Source organism: Natator depressus, chromosome 1 (assembly GCF_965152275.1).
Source record: "Natator depressus isolate rNatDep1 chromosome 1, rNatDep2.hap1, whole genome shotgun sequence".
NCBI lineage: Eukaryota > Metazoa > Chordata > Testudines > Cheloniidae > Natator > Natator depressus.
The window spans coordinates 320,027,555-320,052,274 of NC_134234.1; the positions used below are offsets into that span (position 1 = coordinate 320,027,555).

Genomic DNA, 24,720 nt, shown 5'->3' on the forward strand with positions numbered 1-24,720 from the left:
CCCCTACTAAAACAGCATGATGCACACACACCAACATCCTAGGTGGGAAAATATTTACCTTGATAAAAGAAGTGTCCAGTAGTCGAAACTTATTGTTTCTCCCTTGCAAGTGTGAACTACTCTTGCGAGAGCTGGTGTCACCCCGACAGACCAGCCCCAATTTAGCACAGAAAGGAGAAAGAGAATAAAGGAGTACAGAGGTATAAGTAGGGGACCTACAGCACCATGATTTTTGAGTGCTTTTCACTATCTATCTGCTGGTCAGATAAGTGACAGCCTCCCAAGGCTTCTGCAGCTAAGAGGGTCCCTAAGCCTTGTCCCTTATTCGTCTTTCCGCGGAATTGAGTGACCGATCCTGGCTTGGCACCGCTGGAATCGAGAGATGCAAGGAGGGTAAGAAGCACCCACACCTGATCTCCTATCTTTAGTGTACACATATTTTGAAATAGAGCTCTATACTTTGTTTTCTTTCTTTGGGATTGTAGCTTCAGTTTTGTAACTTGTTTGTGTGTGTAACATCTCTACATTTAAATAAGTAGGCACTAGCAATTTTGTAACCACATGATTAGAATCTAGTTTAATAAATTTTGGTAACCATTTATGCATAAGCCTGACTTGTTTCTCTGATTTACTGTAAAGCAGCCAACACAATTAAAGAACCTCAGCCGTTTTGGCTATAAAGCCTGGCCATTAGGTGAGAGTACTAAGAGCCTAGCGTTGAGTTGTGCCGCCTCCACGGGGCAAACTCTTGGGGCGCCTGTCAGTCAATCCTGACTGCCCGCTGCGAAGGAGCTCCGAGCTCTAGCAGTTAAAGTCACGGGTGTGGAGAGGCTCTTAGTGCTGCCATTGGGGCACCTGTCAGTCAGTGTTGACTGCCCGCTGCGAAGGAGCTCTGAGCTCTAGCAGTTAAAGTCACGGGTGGTTAGGACCTTGGGGCATCCGTCAGCCTAGCCCGGGCTGCCCGCCGCGAAGGGACAGTGCGTCCTAGCGGTTAAAGTCACGGATGGTATAAACGGGCATAGCTGGCACCTCACCAAACATCCCTGGCCATCGGCTAACAGATTTGGCGTCACGAACAGGATTGTGATATAGGCTGCACTACAGTAACACAATGAAACCAGTCATGATAAACACCACAGAATTCCCTGAGCTAGAGAAAAGTTTGACCCAAGAGGGATGGGGAAATCCTCTGTGGAGCAAAGAACTGCTGGAGAAATATTGGGGAAAACCAGCAGAGATCTGGCAGCATTTCTGTAACTGGAGAACTGCCTGCAAGATGAAGAAAGGGAAAGGAAAAGGTGCTTGTATATGGCTGCTTACTAACATTTGGCAAACTGCCTGTAAGGATTATCATAGTCTGGCAATAGAATTTAATAGGCTACAACAGGAAAGGGACACACTGCGCAAGGAATGCCAGAATTTAGATACCAGAGTAAGAACACTGAATAGGGATATGGAACATCTTCAGAAAAGATTACTTCCCTTAATTGAGAAAGAAGGGATAGAACGAAGGGAAAAGCTGGAGATTAAAACACGCAGAATCAACCGGGCTAAAGTTGAGACTGCTCTCTGGCTAGACCCTGAGGAATGGGATGGAGATATTTGGGATTCAGCAGATGAGTCCCCCTCCTCTAAGGAGGAAGGTCCCTCTGTAAAATTAAGACCAGCTATCACACATCACAAATCAGAAGAACATGAGGGAAATTTGAGTGGGGCAGAGCTGGATGAAGAAGGGGATGACAATGATCCATCCACCTCTTCAAAAACAAAGAAGGGAGGTAAAAAGGGAAAAGGGAGTAAAGCTCCAACACACTTTACCAAAATTACCACCCACCAATATACTCCCATGGAGTTAGAAACAATCCAGGGAGATTTTGCTAAAAAGCCTGAGGAAGGTATAATAGAGTGGCTGGTCCGCCTCTGGGACCCTGGGGGTGGATATATACGCCTGACAGCCCAAGAAACTGAGCGCCTTAACTTAGGTGCAGGCATATTCCTGGAACATTCAGAGGGGAACACCCCTAAAACACTTTGGTCTCTGGCTTGTCGATGGGCAAGAGGAATTTACCCAGCAGACCGAGATGAACCCAGAGTAATGCACTGGACCAACATAGATAAACCCTGGCTAGCAGTATTAGATGTAAAGGACATGTTCTTCATGGTCCCTTTGCAACCAGCTGACCAGGAAAGATTTGCTTTTACTTGGAGAGGTGTACAATACACTTTTACCCGAATGCCACAAGGGTTTAAACACTCACCCACTATTTGCCATGGGGCACTGGCAAAGGTCCTAGATGACCTTATACTGCCACCCAATGTACAAACTGTGCAATACATTGATGACATCTTAATAGGTGGGAAAACCTCAGAAGAGGTACAGGAGGCTATGAATCAAATCAAAGGAGCACTAGAAGCCCTTAATTTAGAGTTACCAGCTGAGAAATGCCAAGGTCCCTCCCAAGAGATAAAATTCTTAGGTACTGTATGGATGGGAGGTAGGAGGTCTGTGCCTAATGACACTGTGCAAGAGCTAAATCAGGCACCCTCCCCTGAAAGTAAAGATCAATTGAGACAGATTTTGGGAACCCTGGGGTTTTGGAGAAAACATGTACCTGGCTTTGCCATTATAGCCAGACCATTGTACAATTTGTTAAAGAAAAGTGCTGCCTGGGAATGGGCTCCTGCCCATGAGGAAGCCCTCAGGCAACTGATAGGGGAGATACACACCTATCAGGCTCTGGGTCCCATACATCCTGAAGCCCCATTCCATTTGTACCTAACTGTGGGAGCCACTGGAATGTCTTATGCTCTCTGGCAAGAAAGTGACACTGCTCCCAGACGACCAATTCAGTTTGGTTCCAAGTCATGGCAAGGGTCACAGGCTAACTACACGCCTTATGAGAAGGTGCTTCTGGCAGCTTACACAGCCTTGAGAGAAACTGAGGAATTAACTCAGGATAAGCACATCACAATTCACACTCCTCTTCCAATCATTAAACCTATATTGGAAGGGAAAGAGTTACCACCTGGTGTAGCACAAAAAATGACTATCCAAAGATGGGCACTTTACATACACCACAGGGTAGGTAGTGCAGACACTGCACAAAACCCCACTATGATTCAGGAATCCCTATGGAAAGTAGGAATGCCTGATGAATACCGCCTACCTCCACAGCAGTCTCCTATTAAGGATGCTGCCCCATTTGATCCTTCTAAGCCTGAGGGAGTATGGTTCACTGATGGCAGTGCCAGGCTGGTTAAAGGAAAATGGAAGGGAAAAGCTGCAGCAGTGCCTGCAGACACCTCTGCAGCACCCCTAACTGCTGAAATTGATGGGTCAGCACAACTTGCAGAATTGGCTGCAATTAAACTGGCCTGTGAAGCAGGAGCCACCGCAGTATATACGGACTCCTATGCGGTATGGGCAGGTGCCACTCAGTGGATCACTAACTGGAAAAATAACCACTGGGAAATAGGAGGTAAACCAGTATGGGGACTGGAATACTGGAAGTGGTTATATCAGCATGCCCTGCAACAACCCCTGTCTATAGGACATGTCTCAGAGGAATAATACCCCAGCTGCACAGTTAAACAATTTAGCCGATGCAGCTGCCCAGCTCTTTACCACACAAGTAGAATGGGAACGCTTATATTCATGGTTACATGATAATTTAGGACACACAGGAAGTGATGAGTTAGTGCGGCAAGCACATATCAAGGGGTGGTCTATCACCCACAGACAGGCTAGAGACCTGGTGCAAGCCTGTGCTATTTGTGCTGAGACTAGAAAACATATAGCAGAAGGACAAAGGTTTGCCAGGCTAAGAGATGGAAAAACACTATGGGCAACCTGGCAGGTCGACTATGTCGGACCGCTGCCCACTACAAGGCAGAGGTGGAAATACATCTTGACTGGGGTAGAAATTGTTTCAGGGATTGGTTTTGCATATCCAACCCGATTGGCAACAGGGTTGTCCACAATTATGGGACTAAACCGCTTAACAGCAATTGTCCCAATGCCTCAAGAAATCCAATCAGATAATGGTTCGCATTTTAAGAACAAACTTATAAGGGAATGGACCCTTAACCATGGAGTCCAATGGACCTTCCACCTCCCATATCGACCTCAATCTAATGGCATGGTCGAGCGCTGGAATGGGTTGCTAAAGAATCACTTGAAGCCTACTGATGGCACATGGGGAGACAGACTGGACGAAGTGGTGCAGAGATTAAACAGACAGACAGACTCCTACAGGAAGTCCAATCAGCAGGGGATTCTTCCCTACAGGGAAAGCTATCTCCCCTGCCAGAACACCACTGCACAGTTCCAAGTATGCTCCCAGAGACACTGTGGTGATTAAACACCCAGCCCTGGGAACCTTTACCTGCGTTTTGCACGCCTATAAAGAGAAAGGTGTATGGAGTGCCTTAAATGCTGATAAAAGGCTAATAACCATTACAGAGGCTTGGATCGCATCCAAGACCGGCTGACCATGTGATTTATTGCAGGAATGGTCCCATGGTTCCGAGCAACCTGCCAGCTAACCTGTCAGCAAAATGGACCATGCAGCAGACCTGTTTGATCACTAGAGACTACTATGGACTGTTGATATATTTGCCATTACTTATAATAGCAGGTGTAATTTTTGCTTTTGGTTTTAAAATAAGTTTTTTTAGCTAGAACACGACCCACCAGAGATATGTTCCTGCAAGCCCTCATGATCCTTCTGTTGGCTCCAGTCACCTTGGCAATACCAGAACATTCTCTTTGGGGAGCAATCCAAACCATCGCCTCAGCTGCTGGTGCTACAAATTGCTGGATGTGCACCTTGCTAAATTCAACCAATGGACTGGGAATTGAATTTGTACCACTCAGCCCAAATGATTGGTGGAACAAAAGCGACATCTTTCAGTGGAGCCCAGCATGGTACACCAACAACCCTTGCATTGACTTGGGGGAGGTGGGACAATGGCATCGCACTGTTTGGGGACGGCCTGTGAAATATGTAACGGGATCATCTAAAGAAGTTTATGTAAATCATTCAGGGCAAATAGAGCAAGATGTGGTTGCTATTAAAGGTGCAGTTAAAATTTTACATGCAGTGGCTGAGAATGGACAAACCTCATGGATGCAATGGTTAGCTCAACACTTGGGATTTTCCCTCTCCCTGTTTTTACATTCGGTTGTAAATACTGTTTTAACCATTTTAATTATTGTAATTGTTTTTTGTGTAACTTTATGTATTATGAAGCGTTTGATTCAAACTGCTCTTTCCTCCACACAAATCAGATACCTAGAGCTAAAAAGGGATCCTAACCAATTCCGCGAACCCTCATCCTCTAATTTGGTTGTTGGGTATTTCTAGATTTCCCCAAGGAGGGCAAGAGGTGCTGGCATCACCGCCACCTTGCAATCTGGGATGTAGTGTGGTGCATCAGGGGGTGGAATGTAGCCAGAGAGCCAGCCCCCCCCCTCAGACCAGCATTGCTGGAAACACACTTCAATTTTGCTATAGACAATATAGCCTAAAAGCACAATATGTATATAATTTACCTGCAAAATCAGTTATCAGTGTATCATTACTAGACAGAGATGATTAATACCAACTGAGCAAGAATTGTTTTAACTCTTACAACAACTAAATCTGCCAAAATGGAAATGCAATTCATAACACACTTTAATATCCTAATCTGACATAGAAATCAAATGAAAATGAACACAAGTCTTGCATAGTACATTGTTCCTGACAATGTAATACATTTAGAAACTTAGAAGTTCAAATCATATTTCCCATGCATTAGATACTTATTTGAGCTTATACTCCATTGCTCTTCTTCTGATGGGAAATTGTACCTATTCTGCCACCAAGATGCGTCCAAAGAGAAAAAGACAGCGAAACTTACTTGAGAATTAGCACAAAACCAGACATAACCCATGAATTTAGAATTTACCCATGGATATAAGTAAATATAGAAAGGCTGTACCTGAACTAGATACAAACAAATGTTGCTGAATTTGTCCTTTGGAAGGACCTGAAGTATGCACCAGAAAACAGAGAAACAGTTTCCTGTATTGCTACATTTGTAAATAGCCAAGTAATGCAAAAACACATGCAAGTACTTCCTCTTCAGCGTTTCTCAGAATGAACTTGTCACCCCTAAAAGCAATATAATAAAAGATGCAGAAATCCTGTGTATTGGATTGGTCTCTGCCATAGTTTAACAATGGTGGGTATTATTCCTATTTTGCAGATAGGGAAACCAATCCGACACATAATAGCTATTTGTGCAAAATAGTTATTTGATTTTCACACCCATTTATGGAGTTTGCATGCATCTAAATTCAAAACTCAGGTCCTATCTGATTTGCCCAACATCACCCAGCAAATCAATGGCAGATTCAGGAACAGAACACAAGCCTAACAGAGTCCTTGCTGTGACTGCCAGACAACACTCATTTTATATGCAACATTAGAAAGTTTGGAATGTTCTGCCAACAGGTGCTCTGACAGGCTCAATGCGAACAACTTATATGAGGTGAGAGGCAAAAACAGAACTTACGGAAGTAAATAAATTAAGCCTTTGAGAAAATTCCAACAAGCAGATGGTTTCCTACATCGTGCCTCTAAAACAATGTGAGACTAGACACCTAGGTCAAAAATAGATTAGTTATCTCTAAACCCCCTTAATTTTTAAAAGTTTTTTTTTTTTTTAAATGTTGATTTTTCAACACTAATGTTGGCTGCAATGTAAAAAGTGAGCACTCTGCTTGGACAATGAGAGCAGTGTAAACAGTTGGATTCTCTGGCTCTCCTGCACTAACAACTAGTGTTAAATAGGATATTTATTTCTTACACCGTTTTCAATGGATTAAAAAAAAAAAAAAGTTTTACAAAACCTAAATTTTGGGCCCAAAGGGACCTGACAGTGTGTCAAATCTACTTAAGACCATGGTTAAAACATATTATTAAATCCTGTAAACCATTAGCCATGTCATCAAATCTGGCAACAAAATTTGACATGATTTATACACATGTATTTTTAATCTGCATAAGAGATTCAGATCCCTAACTCCAGGTTATCAAAGTAGAATACTCCTACTCTACATTACCATTTATATAGAAAAAGCAAAAAACAAGTCCCAAAAAATCATATTCTTTCATATCATGAACGTGGTGAGTCAATAAATGGCACCTTTTATGTGAAAACATCCATTGAGTAAATGCACAAGACATGAATTCAACACCAGTAGGGAGTGTATGAGATCTCAAGTTAACCAGAATTTTCTAAACAAGAAGTGAGCTAAGAAAAGAAGATTTTAAAATGTTAAGACAACATGGCTTCATGTCATCACCAAAACTGTGTCTTTCATGTACCATTCACCCTGTGCGCCCAAAGTTGCCTCAAAATTTAAAAATCTGTGTGAAATGCAAGATTCTGCACTTCAGATTTACAGCTCCTTAAACTTAGATTGTCAGACTTTACTACAATGTTACTGCTAAGGAAAACTTGAACGTCTCTTACACCGAACATTATATTATGATGCCATATGGAAAAGTATTAGTGTCAAAACATGAAATGTTTTTTCAGAAATTGTGCTGTGCTCAAATTCACATAAAAACCCAGGATTTTTACAACCATATTTAAATTTAATTATTGTACACAGGTTAACAAAAAGGTATCACAAGTAAAACTAAACATTGGATTTAACAAAAACAATAGAGTGGTACAACGGGTGTTCAATTTTTCAGGAAATAATATTACAAATAACCATCTCTCAGAGAGTTTAACCTCACTAGGGACACAGTCTGTTAAAAATGTAGCTGTTATCTACTGAGCCACTTATCTTAGCACTACAGTATATATGAAGTCAGAGTCCTAAGGTCAAGGTATAAAAATCAATCAAGAGTCTAGTCCCCAGAGTGTGTTAGTCACAACCATTGTATTTCTTTGAAAGGGGAAGGGGGAAAGGAGAGGAAAAAAAAGAGACCCCAAAAACAGATTCATTAGAAGGCTGCTGTATATAGTTTATCCTTCCCATAGCATACTCAGTTCAAATTATTGTTAATATCATTGGTAGTATGGTCTATATCTGGTTTGATCTGGGTGATGTGGTCCAGGAAGTGGGGCTTGAGAAGGTGGACCTTGCATTCTTGGGGGTGGAGGAGGCCCTCTTGGAGCGGGCCACATCCCCGGACTCATTCCCCCAGGCTGTGTAAAAGGAGGGCTGAGAGTTCCTTGATCTTCACTGAACTGCGGCAAAGAGCTAGGATTATAGTGATGGGGAGGGGGTGCATTTACATTTACAGGTGGGCCACCATGTTGAGGAGGGGGAGGTCCTGGAGGAGGGTGATTCATATATGGTGGCATTTGGGCAATTATGTGTCCAGGGGGAGGGGTTATTGGTGGTGGAGCAGAGGTCATCGGTGGTGGTGGAGCTTGGCTATAAACCATATGAGGAGTACCTGCTCCCTGGGGAGGATGTTGCATTGGATGGCTTATTGGTGGTGGTGGTGGCGGGGGTGGTGCATAATGTTGCTGTGGAGGCATAATATGATGAGGATGGGATACCACTGGTTGACCCTGATATTCAGGATGATGATGAGCAGGTGCTGGGGCTGGTGGAGGTGGTTCTCGAGCACCTGAATTTGAATCATCCTGAATAGGGACAGTTATTAAATTGCTGTGTTTTCTCGTGGAAATACGAAACGTATCCTGACTGACTGAGCGAGGTGGTGGTGGAGCCATTGACATCTCTGCTGGGGGTGCACGAATGTCCTCATGTGGTTGGTTATAATGCTCGTGTTGCACATGCTGTAAAGGAGGTGGTGGCATCATGAGGTGCTGCTTTGGTGGAATATGGCTCATATGATGCTTATCAGGTGGCATTATGAAACGCTCAGGAATTTCAGCAGGAGGTGGGGCAATAGGAGGATGAACAGGTTCAAGTGGAGGACGGGTAACAGGTTTTCCAGCTCTCATATGACGATGGTTGATGTGAGCTTGTAAGTCTCTCTGAGACAAATATGTTCTCTTGCACCCTTGAACAATGCTACACATGAAGAGAGACCCTCGCACACATTGCTCAATTCGCTGCACGGGATCATTACAGCTAAATTAGAAAAAAAGATCAGTTTATTATCATCACCAACAGCTGTGAATCTAGAAATATTTAGGCTAAATGATCATTCCACAATTCTACATAGTAGAAGTAACATATTTTAGTGCCAACGCAACTCAAAAAGCTTGTATTTCCTTCATTCAAATTAAATTACAATATTTCAAAATCAGACAGACATTCTCCTATAGAAGCACAGCTACAAAGTACATCAACATGTCCTGAGGAGACATTTAGAACTGACATCCCATAATCTGTATCATATTCTAAGATGTGTCAAAAAGCACAAAAGAGAAGGGGTTCTTGAGATGAGGGTATACAATTAGTAAGTGAGCCTTAACTACTAGTGAACTGTCATTTGCACTATTGCAGGTAATAACAGCAAGACTGAACACAAAAATGTCAACTACTTATTTTAAATATCTTCTATTTACCATTTAAACTAGGGCTGTCGATTAATCACAGTTAACTCACGTGATTAACTCAAAAAAATTAATAGCAATTAAAAATATTGTGACTAATTGCAGTTTTAATCGCACTGTTAAACAATAGAATACCAATTTAAAATTATTAAATATTTTTGGATGTTTTTCTACATTTTCAAATATATTGATTTCAGTTACAACAGTATACAAAGTTGACAGTACTCACTTTATATTATTTTTTATTACAAATATTAGCACTGTAAAAATGGCAAACAAAAGAAATACACTGGACCCTCACTAGAACGCGCGTCTATATAGCGCGAATTCACATATAACGCGGTCGTGGCCATGGATCCCAAATTTAATTACTTTAATTGCAATTCATTTTAATGCGGTCCCCATGTTAACACGGTACCACGAATGGATCCCAAAACCCACGTTCTAGCGAGGGTCCGGTGTAGTATTTTTAAATTCACCTCATACAAGTACTGTAGTGCAATCTCTTTATCGTGTAAGTGCAACTTACAAATGTAGATTTTTTTTTGTTACATAACTGCACTCAAAACCAAAACAATGTAAGACTTTAGAGCCTACAAGTCCACTCAGTCCTACTTCTTGTTCAGTCAATTACTAAGACAAACAATTTGTTTACATTTACGGGAGATAATGCTGCCCGCTTCTTATTTACAACGTGACCTGAAAGTGAGAACAGGCGTTCGCATTGCACTTTTGTAGCTGACACTGCAAAGTGTTTAAATGCCAGTTATGCTAAACATTAATATGCCCCTTCATGCTTTGGCCACCATTCCAGAGGATATGCTTCCATGCTGATGACGCTTGTTAAAAAAATAATGCATTAATTAAATTTGTGACTGAACTCCTTGGGGGAAGAATTGTATGTCTCCTACTCTGTTTTACCCGCATTCTGCCATATATTTCATGTTATAGCAGTCTCGGATGATAACCCAGCACATGCTGTTCGTTTGAAGAACACTTTCACTGCAGATTTGACAAAACACAAAGAAGGTACCAATGTGAGATTTCTAAAGACAGCTACATCACTCGACCCAAGGTTTAAGAATCTGAAGAGCCTTCCAGAATCTGAGAGGTACTAGGTGTAGAGCATACTTTCAGAAGTTTTAAAAGAGCAACACTCCAATGCAGAAACCACAGAACCTAAACCACCAAAAAGAAAATCAACCTTCTGCTGGTGGCATCTGACTCCGAGGATGAAAATGAACTTGCTTTGGTCTGCCCTGCTCCAGATGGTTATCGAGCAGAACCCATTATCAGCATGGACGCATGTCTTCTGGAATGGTGGCTGAAGCATGAAGGGACATATGAATCTTAAAATTTATCTAGCACATAAATATCTTGTGGCCGGCTACAACAGTGCTATGTGAATGCTTGTTCTCACTTTCAGGTGATATTGTAAACAAGAAGCAGGCAGCATTATCTCCTGCAAATGTAAACAAACTTGTTTGTCTGAGCAATTGGCTGAACAAGAAGTAGGACTGAGTGGACTTGTAGGCTCTAAAAAGTTTTACTTTTTTTAAAAAAAAAATGAAGTTATTTTTTGTACATAATTCTACCTTGGTAAGTTCAGCTTTCATGCTAAAGAGATTGCACTACAGTACTTGTATAAGGTGAACTGAAAAATACTATCTTTTCTTTTTTACAGTGCAAATACAGCGGACCCTCGCCAGAGCATGCATAGCTAGAGCACGGATTCCCATATAGCACGGTTGTGGTGGTGGATCCCAAATTTAAATATTTAAATTGGGATCCATGGTAACGTGGTCCCCTCATTAACACGGTACCGCGCATGGATCCCGAACCCCACGTTCTAGTGAGGGTCCAGTGTATTTGTAATTAAAAATAATAATATAAAGTGAGCATTGTACACTTTGTATTCTGGGTTGTAATTGAAATCAGTATTTTTGTGTTTTCTACATTTTCAAATATATTTAAATAAATGGTATTCTATTTTTTTTTAAATCGTGTGATTAATCGCAATTATCTTTTTAATTGTTTAATTATTTTTTTTAACTGCTTGACAGCCCTAATTTAAACATCAACAGTTAAACTGAATCTCTCAATATCTGGATGACAATGTAGTGTCAACTACAACCCCTCTGGTACAGCAAAAGCATTCTTTGCTTCTTTCCACTGAGCTGTTTTTTCAACAAACAAAAATTAAGACATATGTGAGAATAAGCAGTTTAAATTATTCCAGTATATTCTCCCTTTTTAATAAGCGATCACTAGTGAACTTACCCTGGGCACATCTTGTCACCCTTCTTCTCATGTAATATAGCACAGTCATAGCAGAAAACATGCTTGCAAGGTATCTAGAGATACACAAACAATCGCTTCATTAAACCATTATGTGTAAACCAGTATGTCATTTATAGAATGTATTTTTGATAAATTAAATAAGTTTTGATACATTCCTCCCTCATGAACATGCTTTCTCAGTCTGTATCTTCTTGAAAATAAAATTCTTACATTTAAGTTGTCTGTGAAATGCATGCTGGGAAATGGACAAGATACAGCTATATGTAACAAAGTATGCAGTACCTTTGATGGGACATTTTCAAAAATAGCTTGAAAAAGGTACATTCCATTAAAAAGAAAATGCAAAACGTATAGGCAAAACTTTTAAATAAAAGAATGCACGAAAAGCTCTTCCTATGGCAGCGAGGCAAGGCTGTTTATGGAAACTACAGCCGTATATTTCAGCTGTCCCTGCTACAGGGACTTAGTAACACCAGTACCGGTACTTCATGGTTTAGCAACTGGCATTCTAGGCTCCCCCTTGCTAATCACAGTTCTTTTAGCAGGACTCAGCGCTCTGCTTCTGCCAGTCTCCCATGTAACTGTGCACACATTAACTTGGATGGAGCTTGCACTTCTCCAAATCAAGTTGAAAATTTCCATCCTGGCAGTTGGAATAGTTCAAGTTCTGTGACAGGTCAGCGAAGGCACAACTGAACAGGACACAGTGGCTTTAAACGGCCAGTGCCTAAGGTCCATGTCTCGCTAATTGGTACAGTTCTCCAACTAGACTGGTATTCACCCATGCTTTAAAATAAGGAAGAGACTACACAGCAGAGCTGGATTCACAGTGCAGCCTGTAAAGTTCTTAACTGTCAGATCTGAGCCTTGGCATTAAAACTGAGACTTCATCTCTACTACAACTATAAATGACTCAAGGAATCAAGTTACCACATTGTTCTTCCCAAACTAGTAAAAACATGGTTCCAAGATGTAGTGTAGGTGTGTTTTTAATGTCGCCACAAGCAAGTTAAAACTCTGAACAATCCACTTATATTACAAACCCCATTACAGAGACGTAGGACCAGTCTGCAAAACAACTTTTAAATGGTCAACGGCCAAACTGGTGTAACAATTCCTCCTGACTTGGTCAGAACCGTTGTGTAGGCAAGACCTAATGAATCAAACTACATTCCTGAAATGCTTTTCAGCACACCACAGATGCTACAAGGAGCAGGTGAGTAAAAGGAAAGATTACAACTTAACACCACAAATGTCTTCACGGTCTATAATAAAAAAAAAAAAAAAAAAAACTCCCCTAAGCATCTTAATAATAAAGGTTGGTTGGCCGGCCTGAATTAAGACTATAAAGGTTAGTGACTCAAAATGCAATGCTAGTTTTTAAAAAATTAAGCCAAAGTCAAATCCCTCAGCATCTATTAACTTTTAGTCAATATTTTAATTTTATTCTTTGCATTCTGTTATATCACTGCTTTAAAAGGAGCACAGAAATGAGTAACATCTAGTATTTAGTAACTCAGTTAAAGTCGTCAAGTGATATACAATGCTTAGCTTAAAAAATAAGTTCCTTTAAGGCTAAATGGGCCTATTCATAGATATTTAGGTCAGAAGGGACCATTATGATTATCTAGTCTGACCTCCTGCACAACGCAGGCCACAGAATTTCACCCACCACTCCTACAAAAAAAACCTCACACCTATATCTGTGCTATTGAAGTCCTCAAATTGTAGTTTAAAGACTTCAAGGAGCAGAGAATCCTCCAGCAAGTGACCCATGCCCCATGCTACAGAGGAAGGCAAAAAACCTCCAGGGCCTCTTCCAATCTGCCCTGGAGGAAAATTCCTTCCCGACCCCAAATATGGCGATCAGCTAAACCCTGAGCATATGGGCAAGATTCATCAGCCAGATACTACAGAAAATTCTTTCCTGGGTAACTCGGATCTCACCCCATTTAATAGCCCATCACAGGCCATTGGGCCTATTTACCATGAATATTTAATTACCAAAACCATGTTATCCCATCATACCATCTCCTCCATAAACTTATAGAGTTTAATCTTAAAGCCAGATAGATCTTTTGCCCCCACTGCTTCCCTTGGAAGGCTATTCCAAAACTTCGCTCCTCTGATGGTTAAAAACCTTCGTCTAATTTCTAGTCTAAATTTCCTAGTGGCCAGTTTATATCCATTTGTTCTTGTGTCCACATTGGTACTGAGCTTAAATAATTATGCTTATTATGCCTATTATGCTTCCACTGAAGTCAATAGATATTTTTAAATGGACTACAATGGCAGCAGGATCAAGCACCATGTCAGCCACTCTTCCAAAGCGATTTTACCCCTTAACCAAGCAAGGAGACATCAGCAGAAGATATCTGCAACAAGAACAGCTTGGAGTTCTTGTACAAATTAAGGCCTTGATTTTATACTGAGATGCATTGGTATATACCCTTTTGCTCATGCAGAGCCTCCTTGAAGTCAATGAGCTCTGCATGGGACAGGTATGCATCTGTGTGCATCTCAATGCAGGATCAGGGCCTAACTTTACAATAATTCTACTTAGTGGGAAGCTGTGACTCCTATTTAAAAAAAAAAAAAAAAAAGTAGCTGTTTTGCATGACATTACACTTGCACTAGCTAACTACCCATATGCCAATGGGAGCACAGAGCACTTTTCCAAGAACAGGTACAGACTTCATGTTAGTTCACAGCAGGGTAGCTTTTCTATCAGTACAGCTCTACTCACCATGCGCCCATACAATTTGATGGGCAATCCACACTTGTCACAGAAATGGACTGGGGTATCATCCTTTTCTCCCAGCAAGTTTATCTGTCAAAACAGCATTCATTAGGGCTCCTTATTTCATTAGGGTATTACCAATATGCTTGAAAGTTCATAAATATTTAATAAGGAACAGAGAACTACATACAATCTGAGAAACACAGCACAGAATATAGTTTCAGAAAGTCAAAAAGCAGTGGTAGCACTTATTTTTTATTTGATTTCTCTAAAGATAAGTAGGATGCTCTGCACTCTGAGAATACTAAGAATTAGCTTACACCCTTGGATTTCAAATATAACGTATAGTATCATCAGAACTATTGCATTCATGAGTGTACCTTAAAGTCCCAAAATATGTGTCCAGGGAATCTTCTTGGATTCCCAAACATGTCCGCTCCTTTGCACTCATACCGCTCCTCTTCATTATAATCAAATTCTTCTGGGGGGAATGGGAGGGGGGGGAAGAAAGAAAAAAACAATTTTTCTAATTGACCCAAGTTGCTATTAAAAACACATGCCATTCTACATTACAATCATCAAGAAATGCTACAGCATTTCCAGTGTCTGCAGCCTGGCTTAAATCCATTCTGCAAGGAAAAGTAACAGAAGTAGTGCTACACTCTGAAGACAGAGGCCATTTATTTTTTTATACTGCAGAAGCACCTAGAGGCCTCTAACCTGTATTCTTATAAGTTTGGACAGCATCTAACATATTAGTTCTCCAACACTGAGTATGGCCCCCGAGCACCACTGCAATATAAATAATAATAAATTAATACCCTTTCCTTCTATAGTATTAAACTATTTAAATTAGTTTACCTTCATCACCAGCCTGTGCCTTTGAAGGCATCCTGTTCATAATTCTTGGAGCGCGTGGTGCAGGTTTGGTTTTGTTGGGCTGTTTGGAGATGAGCTTTATAGGGATTCGTCTGCGAACATCAAGACCACCCAACGATCCAGAACTATTAGTGCCTTGCAAATCATTGTCTATACAAGAGAAAAATATGTTTACTGTCATTTTCCAGTTATTTTATACATTAGTTTCTGAAAGGATTAGATATTAGCAGAGACATTTTAAGGAAAACACTGATTTTATTAAAGCTAGTTTAAGACTTCATTTACTGTACCAGAATTTATTTGTCTGAAAAAAATCTTAATCTATTGCTCACATGGTACCTTCAAACTGTCAGGTCATGCCAACAGTATTGGTCATAAATGAAATTATGCAGTAATATGACATTTATAATGAAATCAGTTTAGGAGTGAATCAGTCTCTCTCTCTTTCTCAAACTGTAACTTCTTTGTGGCAGACACTGTCTTTTTATTGTGTGTTTGTACAGCATCTTGCACAGAAGTACCCTAATTCATGATTAGGGCTCCTTGGAATAAACACTGTACAACTAATGAACAACAAGGATCTTCCCTCAGGAACGGTTTTGTATATGCTGTTTGCAAGGGAAACCAAAAGACAAACATATTCTGTTTATGATCTTGGGCAAAATAATGGAACAGCTGAGATGGGGCTCAATTAATAAAGAAGGGTACTATTATTAATGCAAATCAACAACCATTTCCAGAAAATAGATCTTATCAAACTAACTTGATATCTTTTATTTATGAGATTACAAGTTTGGTTAATAAAGGTAATAGCGATGTAATATACTTAGACTTCTGTAAAGCATTTCACTTGGTATCACATGATATTTTGATTAAAATCTAGACCAATATAAAATTGACATGGTAAATATTAAATGGATTAAAACGGATAGGCCTCAAAATGTAACTGTAAATGGGAAAATCGCCACTACGCAAGTGTGTTTCTAGTAGGGTCCCACAGAGATCAGCTTTTGGCCCTATGCTATTTAACATTTTTATCAATGACCTGAAAGAAAATAAAATCATCTTTGATAAAGTTTGCAGATGACACAAAAATTAGGGGAATGGTAATCAATAAAGAGGGTAGGTCACTGATTCAGAGCAATCTGGATTGCTTGGTAAGCTGGGCACAAGCAAACAATGTGTGTTTTAATACGCTAAAAGTAAATGTATACACCTAGGAACAAAAAATGTAGGCCATACTTACAGAATGGGGAACTCTATCCTGGGAAGTAGTGACTGAAAAAGATTTGGAGGTTATAGTGGATAATCAGCTGAATGTGAGCTCCCAATGTGATGCTGTGGCCAAAAGAACTAATGTGATCCTGGGATGCATAAACAGGGGAATCTTGAGTAGGAGGCTGTTTTACCTCACTGTACTTGGTACTGGTTAAACTGCTGCTGGAATACTGTGTCCATTTCTAGTGCCCACAATTCAAGAAGGATGTTGATAAAATGGAGAGGGTTCAGAGAACAGCCATGAGAACGATTAAAGGATTAGAAAACATGCCTTATAGTGACAGACACAGAGAGCTCATCTATTTAGTACACGGGTTCTCAAACTGGGAGTCAGGACCCCTCAGGGGGTCACGAGATTACTACATGGGGGGGGGGGTCACAAGCTGTCAGCCTCCACCCCAAACCCACTTTGCCTCCAGCATTTATAATGGTATTAAATATACAAAAAAAAGTGTTTTTAATTTATAAGGGGCTAGATATGTGAAAGGGGTCACTAGTACAAAAGTTTGAGAACCACTGATATAGTATAACAAAGAGAAGGTTATGGGGTGATTTGATTACAGTCTACATAGAAAAAATATTTAACAATGGGCTCTTCATTCTAGCAGGAATGATATAACACAATCCAATAGGCAGAAGATGAAGCTAGACTGACTGGTCAATCCCAGAAGAGCTCCGGCAGCACAGCAGGGCTGCCGCGAAGACAGGCTCCCTGACTGCCCAGGCCTCATGCTATGCCCAGAAGTGGCCAGTGCACCCCGCAGCGCCGGGGGGGAGGGGTCTCCCTCCACGTGCTGCTCCTGCCTGCAAGCACTGCTCCTGCAGCTCCCATTGGCCGGGAACGGGGACCTGAGGTCAATGGGAGCTGAAGGGGCAGTGCTTGCAGAGAGGGGCAGCACGCAGAGCCTTGTGCCGTCCCCCTCTCCCAGGGGCCGCAAGGGCGCGTAGGCCCCTTCTGGGAGCAGTGTGGGGCCAGGGCAAGCAGTGAGCCTGCCTTAGCAGCAGCCATGCTACACCACTGCTGGAGGTAAGTGCTGCCTAGCAAGAAGCCACACCTCAACCCCCAGCCCTAAGCTCCCTCCCGGAGCCAGCACACCGAACTCCCTTCTGGACCCCAGCCCTGACCCCCCCTCCCAGAGCCAGCACCCTTTACCCCCTCCTCCATCCCAACACTCTGCCCCAGCCCAGAGCGCCCTCTTACACCCCAACTCCCTACCCCAGGCTCAGCCCAGAGCCCCCTCCCACACTGCAAACCCCTCAGCCCAGGCCCAGAGCCCGCATCCCCTCCTGAACCCCAACCCCTACCCCAGCCTGGTGACAGCGAGTGAGGGTGGGGGAGAGCGAGGGACCGGCGGGAGGGGGTGAGTGGGGTCGGGCCTTGGGGGAAGGGGTGGGGCAGATCCTGGGTTGCCCTTAAATTCAAAAAGTGATCTTGGGCATAAAAAGGTTGGAGACCACTGAGCTAGACAAATCCAGACTGGAAATAAGGCATACATTTTTGAGTGAGGGTAATTAACCATGGGAATAATTCACTACATTCATGGTGTATTCTCCATCACTGACCATTTCTAAATGAAGATGGGATATTTTACTAAAAGATATGACCTAAGAATTATTTTGGGGAAGTTCTATGGCCTGGGCTATAAAGGAGGTCAGACTTGAGCATCAGAGTGATCCTTTTTGGCTTTGGAATCTAAAACATCTTATTTAACACATCACTGGAACATCAGTGACCAAATATAGCAAACAGAGAATTACTCAGGCTTTACCGGCACATCTGATAACATATTTATGTAAAATCAAAGGCTAATCCCCCTACACACATAAGAATGGCCTTACTGGGTCAGACCAAAGGTCCATCTAGCCCAGTATCCTGTCTTCCGACGGTGGTCGATGCCAGGTGCCCCAGAGGGAATGAACAGAACACATAATCATGAAATTTTCCATCCCATCACCCATTCCCATCTTCTGGCAAACAGAGGCTAGGGACATCATCCCTGCCCATCCTGGCTAATAGCCATTGATGGACCTATCCTCCATGAACTTATCTAGTTCTTTTGTGAACCCTGTTATAGTCTTGGCCTTCTCTCTCTCTCTCTCTCACTCTCTCTCTCTCTCTCTCTCACTCTCTCTCACACACACACACACACACACACACACACCCTCTTAAGAGCAGTTTTAATCTTAAATCTCCAATGCAAGGGAGGCAAGAGACACCCTGACACATGCCAATTCCCAAGACAATGGGCAATGACAATGTCTAGGCAATAAACAGGGCCCTCATTACATGAAAATATTATGCAATGGTATTACTTAGCACCTATGAATCCTAGTGATGGATCTGAACCCCACTGTGCTAGGTGCTGTACAAACAAAGAAAAAGACAGTCCCTGCCCCAAGCAGTTTACAATCTAAGTATAATACCTAAGTATAAGACAAGAGAAAATATATGGAGGAGTATAAAGCAGTAATGAGACACACAGAGGCAGTCGGGACTGGTGCATCACAGGAAATATATCAAGCTTGTGGATGTTCCTCATATTGGGAAATCATGATTCCGTTTATAATAATACGTATGATGATGCTCACATGCATTCCTGGGCAGCCAACTTAAAGGAACACTGCAATTTCAGAGCAGAGGTCAACAGGGGGAACAATTCTGAATTGCATGCTGAGGCACTGCAAAAAAGCGGATAGCCCCTGTCTGCAGAACACTGATGTGTCTGCACACACGGAATATAGAGATCAGATATATGTTTTAGGCCAGGGGTTCTCAAACTGGGGGTCGGGAACCCTCAGGGGAGTCAAGAGGTTATTATGTAGGAGGCCGCAAGCTGTCTGCCTCCACCCCAAGCCCCGCTTTGCCTCCAGCATTTATAATGGTGTTAAATATATAAATACATGTTTTTAATTTATAGGGGGGGGCGGTCACACTCAGAGGCTTGCTATGTGAAAGGGGTCACCAGTACAAAAGTTTGAGAACCACTGTTTTAGGCAATCCAGTCCATCTCATTGCCAGCGCAGATACCTACAACAGAAAGTTCCGTTCTGGTACTTCAAGATCAGAACCTTCTGACAAAATTAACAAAGATGATTATAGGGCTTGAGTGATTGAATGAGGTATTTTTTCTGAGAGAAGGATAAAAGAATCAAGTAGGTATCAGTATGGCTAAATCAGGAGAAAAAGTAAGAACTCTTTAGAATGGTAGAGAATGTATTTATAATCACGAGTAACGGGATGATACTGTAAGTTAAGTTCCCTCCATCTGAAAACCCATCTGGTGTGAGAAATACAGTATTCTAGATAAAAAGAGCATATGTACCCCCACTCTGTACCTGCACGTGCTTTTACACAGGAAACTCTTCTGGGCAACATAACTCTTCTGATTATTTATTGGGCAATTTACCCCATGTGCACTAACTGTGCTAACTACACAAATAATATTGCACAGCAAAAATAACTATAGACCAAATATTAGAAAAACAACTTCCTAAGAGAGATTACTAGGGAAAAGGTGACAGCCCCAACACTTGGAGGATTTAAAACTAGACTGGATAAAACACTGAAAAAATTACAGTAAGGAAAAAACCTGTAGTGACTTCCAGGAAGTAGACTGACTGATCTAATAGGTCTTTTCTATCTCTTAAATTCTATGGGTCACATTCATCTGATGTAAATCCACATTGACTTCTGAAGTCAATGGAGTCACACCACAAATTAACACATCTCTATGAATGTCTGAGTCGCTTGTCACAGTTCTGACCCAAATAAAAACTACCAAAGCTCACTCAAATTCATGTAAGGGAAATCTTATGCTTATGAGTTTTTATAAATTTAAATTTTCAGTTGTGTTCTAACACATTTTAATTAATTGTCAGTTAGTGAATAGAATTGTAGCTTCTTATTTAGTCACTTGTTTCTGTACGTGATGAATAAGGCTGTGAATCTTTCACGGAGGTCACAGATTCTGTGAATTTCCAGGACCTCCACGACTTCCGCAGCTGCAGCAGCTGACCCGCACTGGCCTTTAATCCAGCAGCCCCAGGCAACTGATCCCAGGTGCTGTGCCAGAGCAGCAATCCCAGAGGGGTGGCGGTAGGGCCACTCTATGGCCTGGAGGGGTGGGCCCCCCCCACCTTTCCCGGGAGCAGCAACATCAGCAGGGCCCTGGGCCGCCCCCCATCCCCAGAAGCAGCAGCATCTGTTGGAGCACAGCTCCTCCACCCCAGCAAGTAAGATTTAGTTAGCGATATTTTTAATAAAAGTTACTAATAGGTCACTGGCGATGACTTTTTCGTTATTGCCTGTGACTTGTCCATGACTTTTACTAAAAATACCCGTGGCTAAATCGTAGCCTTAGTGATGAACTCTAGGCTACATTCAAAGTAATCCCCAAACCCATGCTATATATACACAGCAGTAACAAAAGGTGTGCATCCAGGGACGATTTGCAGCAACCAGGTAAAGAACAGTGTTCAATTCTGGTATTTCTATGCCAGAAACTTTGAGAACATCAACATAGCATACTGCAAGCAGAATAAGAAAATAAAGTTTTAAGCAATGCCACTATGATAAATCTCAAGTTTTATAAAAATCTCGGGATTTTTCTACCTAGACAAAACCTTGATTTTTAAATGCTCCTCTCAGGCCCACACAACCAGTAAAAGGCACAGAATATGCTGCCAAAGGAGCAGCATTAATACACTGCAGATTTGAACCTGCAACCTTTATGTTAGCCTGCAATCCCTACTGGTTTGCCTGCTTCTTAGGCCAATGGACGAGAACCAGCTACAAAAAGTGCAGCGTGTTATACAAACAGTACATACTTCTAGCGTAGCAGATACAGCCAGGTGTTTCCCGTCCTCGGCCACCTGCGAATCTGCCAACTACACACCAAGAACCAGAGTCCCTTGCTAAGTCAGTACAAGGTGGACCCATCCTTCAGCTCGACATGACGAACCTCAGCCATTGCTCGGGCAGTGACGTCTGGGCGAACTCTGCTGTAGTACCCCCGACCCCAGCGCATGGCGGAGGGGACCGCACACAGCCTACGGCTGCTCCCACTTCCCTGCTCCCCCGGGCGGACAGTCACAGCGGCCTTCCCCGTCCGCTCGGGGCCCCGCCGAAGGAAGCCAATGGGGATCGGGGCCTGCTCCTCGGCAGGGACCGGAAGGGACCAGGGCCCGCTGTCAGGGTGCGGGCTGACGGGGGCGCGGGGGCTGCGAGGCCCGGCCGAGTCCCCTCCCCGCCACACTGTGGGCCGGCGGCGCTAAGGTCCAGGCCGCGCTAGGCCCCGGCCGCCAGGCCACTCCCCGGGCCCGCTCCCAGTGGGGGTCTCCCCGCGGCCGGCTCCCTGGGCCGCTCCGCGCAGTGACCCGGGGCAGGCCCGCCCGGGTATAAATGCGGCTCCCTCCCTCTCCTCTCCTTACCATTGTGGTCCATGATTCGGCGCGGGGCACTGTGGGAGCGGAAGTCACCACGCCGGAAGCGCCTGGACAACGGAAGCGGAAGTGGTGCTGTCGATGCCGCGGGGGTTCTGGTCAAGGGAGAACCGCAGTGAGCCGCGCGTGCCCAGGGGCCGGAGGGCCTCGCTTCGGTGGGCAAAACGAATAGGCCCTATGCAAGCTACAGCTCCCAGGGTGCACTGCGCCGGTCCGGGGACTGTAGTTACCAGCATGCTTTGCGGGCGCCACCGGCCCGTTCCATGTCGGGACATAGACTCGTCATGGCCCTGTCGGGCCCAGGGCATGCCGGGAGCTGGAGTCCCCTCGTGAATTGTCTCCGCCTCGGCCCGCGGTGCCGGAGGTGCTCTGTTCCCAGAGCCCGCGGAGCTTGTGAGAAGGGCCCCGCCCTGCGAGACTCGGCCGCCTGGGAGCTCATCAAACCCCAGCCCCGGGCGGGCGGAGGCGGCGGTGCCGCCAGGCTGGGTGCTTTGCAGTGTGGCCTTGGGGGGTGCGAGCCTTTCGGGGTCCCTCCAGTGGCTCTTTCGAGCTCTAGACGCGGGCTCTGGGTTCTGAGTGAGTGAGGAGCGTCTCCCCGTGTCGCGCGGCTCCGGCAGCTGGTGCATTATGGAAGACACCAAAGGTTGCAGGCCTGGCAGTGAGTGAGCAACATGCCCCCCGAGGCTCACAGGCAGCGCTTCCCCAGGCTCCACATCTGCTTTCCGAACCAAGCCCCGGCCTGAGGGGGCCTGTAGCTCTTCTCTGACCTCACTGTGGCTTGTCAGCCTCTTTCTGGTGTACACACAAAGATATTTCCTTTGCAGGAGTCACCTAAGGGAATGTCACCAGCTAGCCTAGCTATGTGGTGCATCTGCAGCCTAGAATTAGGGCTGTCAATTAATCACAGTTAACTCAGGCGATAACGCCAAAGAAATTAACTCAAAAATAATTGCGCTATTCAACAATAAGGGAATACCAATTAAAATTTATTATAATATTTTGTATGTTTTCTTTCTTTTCAAATGTTTTCAGTTACAACATCAAATACAAAGTGAGCACTGTACACTCTATATTTTTTGTTACAAATATTTTCACTGTAAAAAAGATAAACAAAAGAAATAGTATTTTTCAGTTTACCTCATACAAGTACTGTAGTGCAATCTGTTTATTGTGAAAGTGCAACTTACAAATGTAGAATTATTTTTCCATATAACTAACTGTACTCAAAAATAAAACAATGTAAAACTATACAGAGCCTACAGGTCCACTCAGTCCTACTTCTTGTTCATCCAATCACTGAGACAAGTAAGTTTGTTTACATGTACAGGAGATAATGCTGCTCGTTTATTTATGTCACTTGAAGGTGAGGACAGGTGCTAGCATGGCACTGTTGTAGGTATATATGTTCCAAGGTATATATGTGCCAGATATGCTAAGTATTTGTATGTCCATTCATGCTTCGACTTGTAGATTGCACTACTTTTTTGTTTGTTTTTTACGGTGCAAATATTTGTAATTTAAAAATAATATAAATGGAGTAAATAATATAATGCTTCGTATTTTTTTGTTATTGAAATCAATATTTATGAAAATATAGAAAAACATCCAAAAATATTTATAATACATTTAAATTGGTATTCTATTATTGTTTAACAGTGCGATTAAAACTGTAATTAATTGCAACTATTTTTTAACCTCGTGATTAATCGCAATTATTTTTTTTAATTGTTTGACAGCCCTACTTAGAATTAATGGCTTTTTTTTTTTTGTTCTGCCGCATTGCACTCATGTCTGAACTTGCTGTCTGGTCCTCACAACTTGGTGTCTTTCAGCATTTATACTTCCCATTTTTATCCCACCCGTATATGTGTGTTGGACTATTTTTCCTTGTATTGCATTGGCCTGGCTTTTTTTTTTCCAAATGTCTCACTTTGTTGTTTTTTTCCCACATTTCTTGTCCCTCTGGGCCTTCTTGTATTATTTCTCTGACCCTAACTTATATTTGCAATGTCTAATTTTGTATAGAAATTCAGTAGGATACAGTCATTTGTCCACGCTTTGCCATTATGGGTAGTAGGCAGGATGTGGAGCTTTCAAAAACCCTCTGCAGCCATAACAGGAGGAATGAGTTCTTGCAAGTGCAGGGGAAGAGAAAGAAGGGACTGCTTAAATCTCTCCCAAGAGCCATGGGAAGCGGGTGAACTGGGCTCAGGGAGGCTAGCCCTGGCCTGATCCTTCTGCCTGGGGCCCTGCCCCCCATTCTCCCAACAGAGCCCAGAGGGCCCCCTCCCCCGCTGCCCAAGCACTCCCAGCTCAGGGTGGGTGGCACAGTCCCCAGTGACAGGCAGCACAAGCACCGGCTTCGGCCACCCAGAGTCCCTAGCTGCAGGCCAGTCCCCTGCTAGCCCTAGCCACGGGGTAAAAGCCGCAGGGGCTAGCAGAAAGCAGGTGGAGGTCTGGGGGTGGGTGAGGTCATGCTCTTTGGGGAGACTCAGACTTCCCTGGCCTTTGATACCCACCGTCCGTGATGGGAATCCTGC

The 24,720-nt window shown here is 43.1% G+C and overlaps 1 protein-coding gene across 5 annotated transcripts; it reads right to left on the reverse strand.

Annotated features, from left to right (window-relative positions):
• Positions 1–6,670: 6,670 nt before the first annotated feature.
• Positions 6,671–22,317, reverse strand: CBLL1 (Cbl proto-oncogene like 1). 5 transcript variants are annotated; one of them, XM_074952496.1, is made up of 6 exons: positions 22,169–22,317; positions 15,443–15,610; positions 14,962–15,059; positions 14,588–14,671; positions 11,821–11,894; positions 6,671–9,112 (listed from the first exon to the last, which is right to left on the reverse strand). In XM_074952496.1, exons 1-6 carry the CDS (start codon positions 22,179–22,181, stop codon positions 8,071–8,073), a joined length of 1,479 nt encoding a protein of 492 aa, XP_074808597.1. In that variant the 5' UTR covers positions 22,182–22,317; the 3' UTR covers positions 6,671–8,070. The 5 variants fall into 5 exon arrangements, with proteins under 5 accessions (XP_074808597.1, XP_074808590.1, XP_074808582.1 ...); XM_074952489.1 differs by having other exon boundaries at positions 14,962–15,062; XM_074952481.1 differs by lacking the exon at positions 22,169–22,317 and adding an exon at positions 21,566–22,011.
• Positions 22,318–24,720: the final 2,403 nt, after the last annotated feature.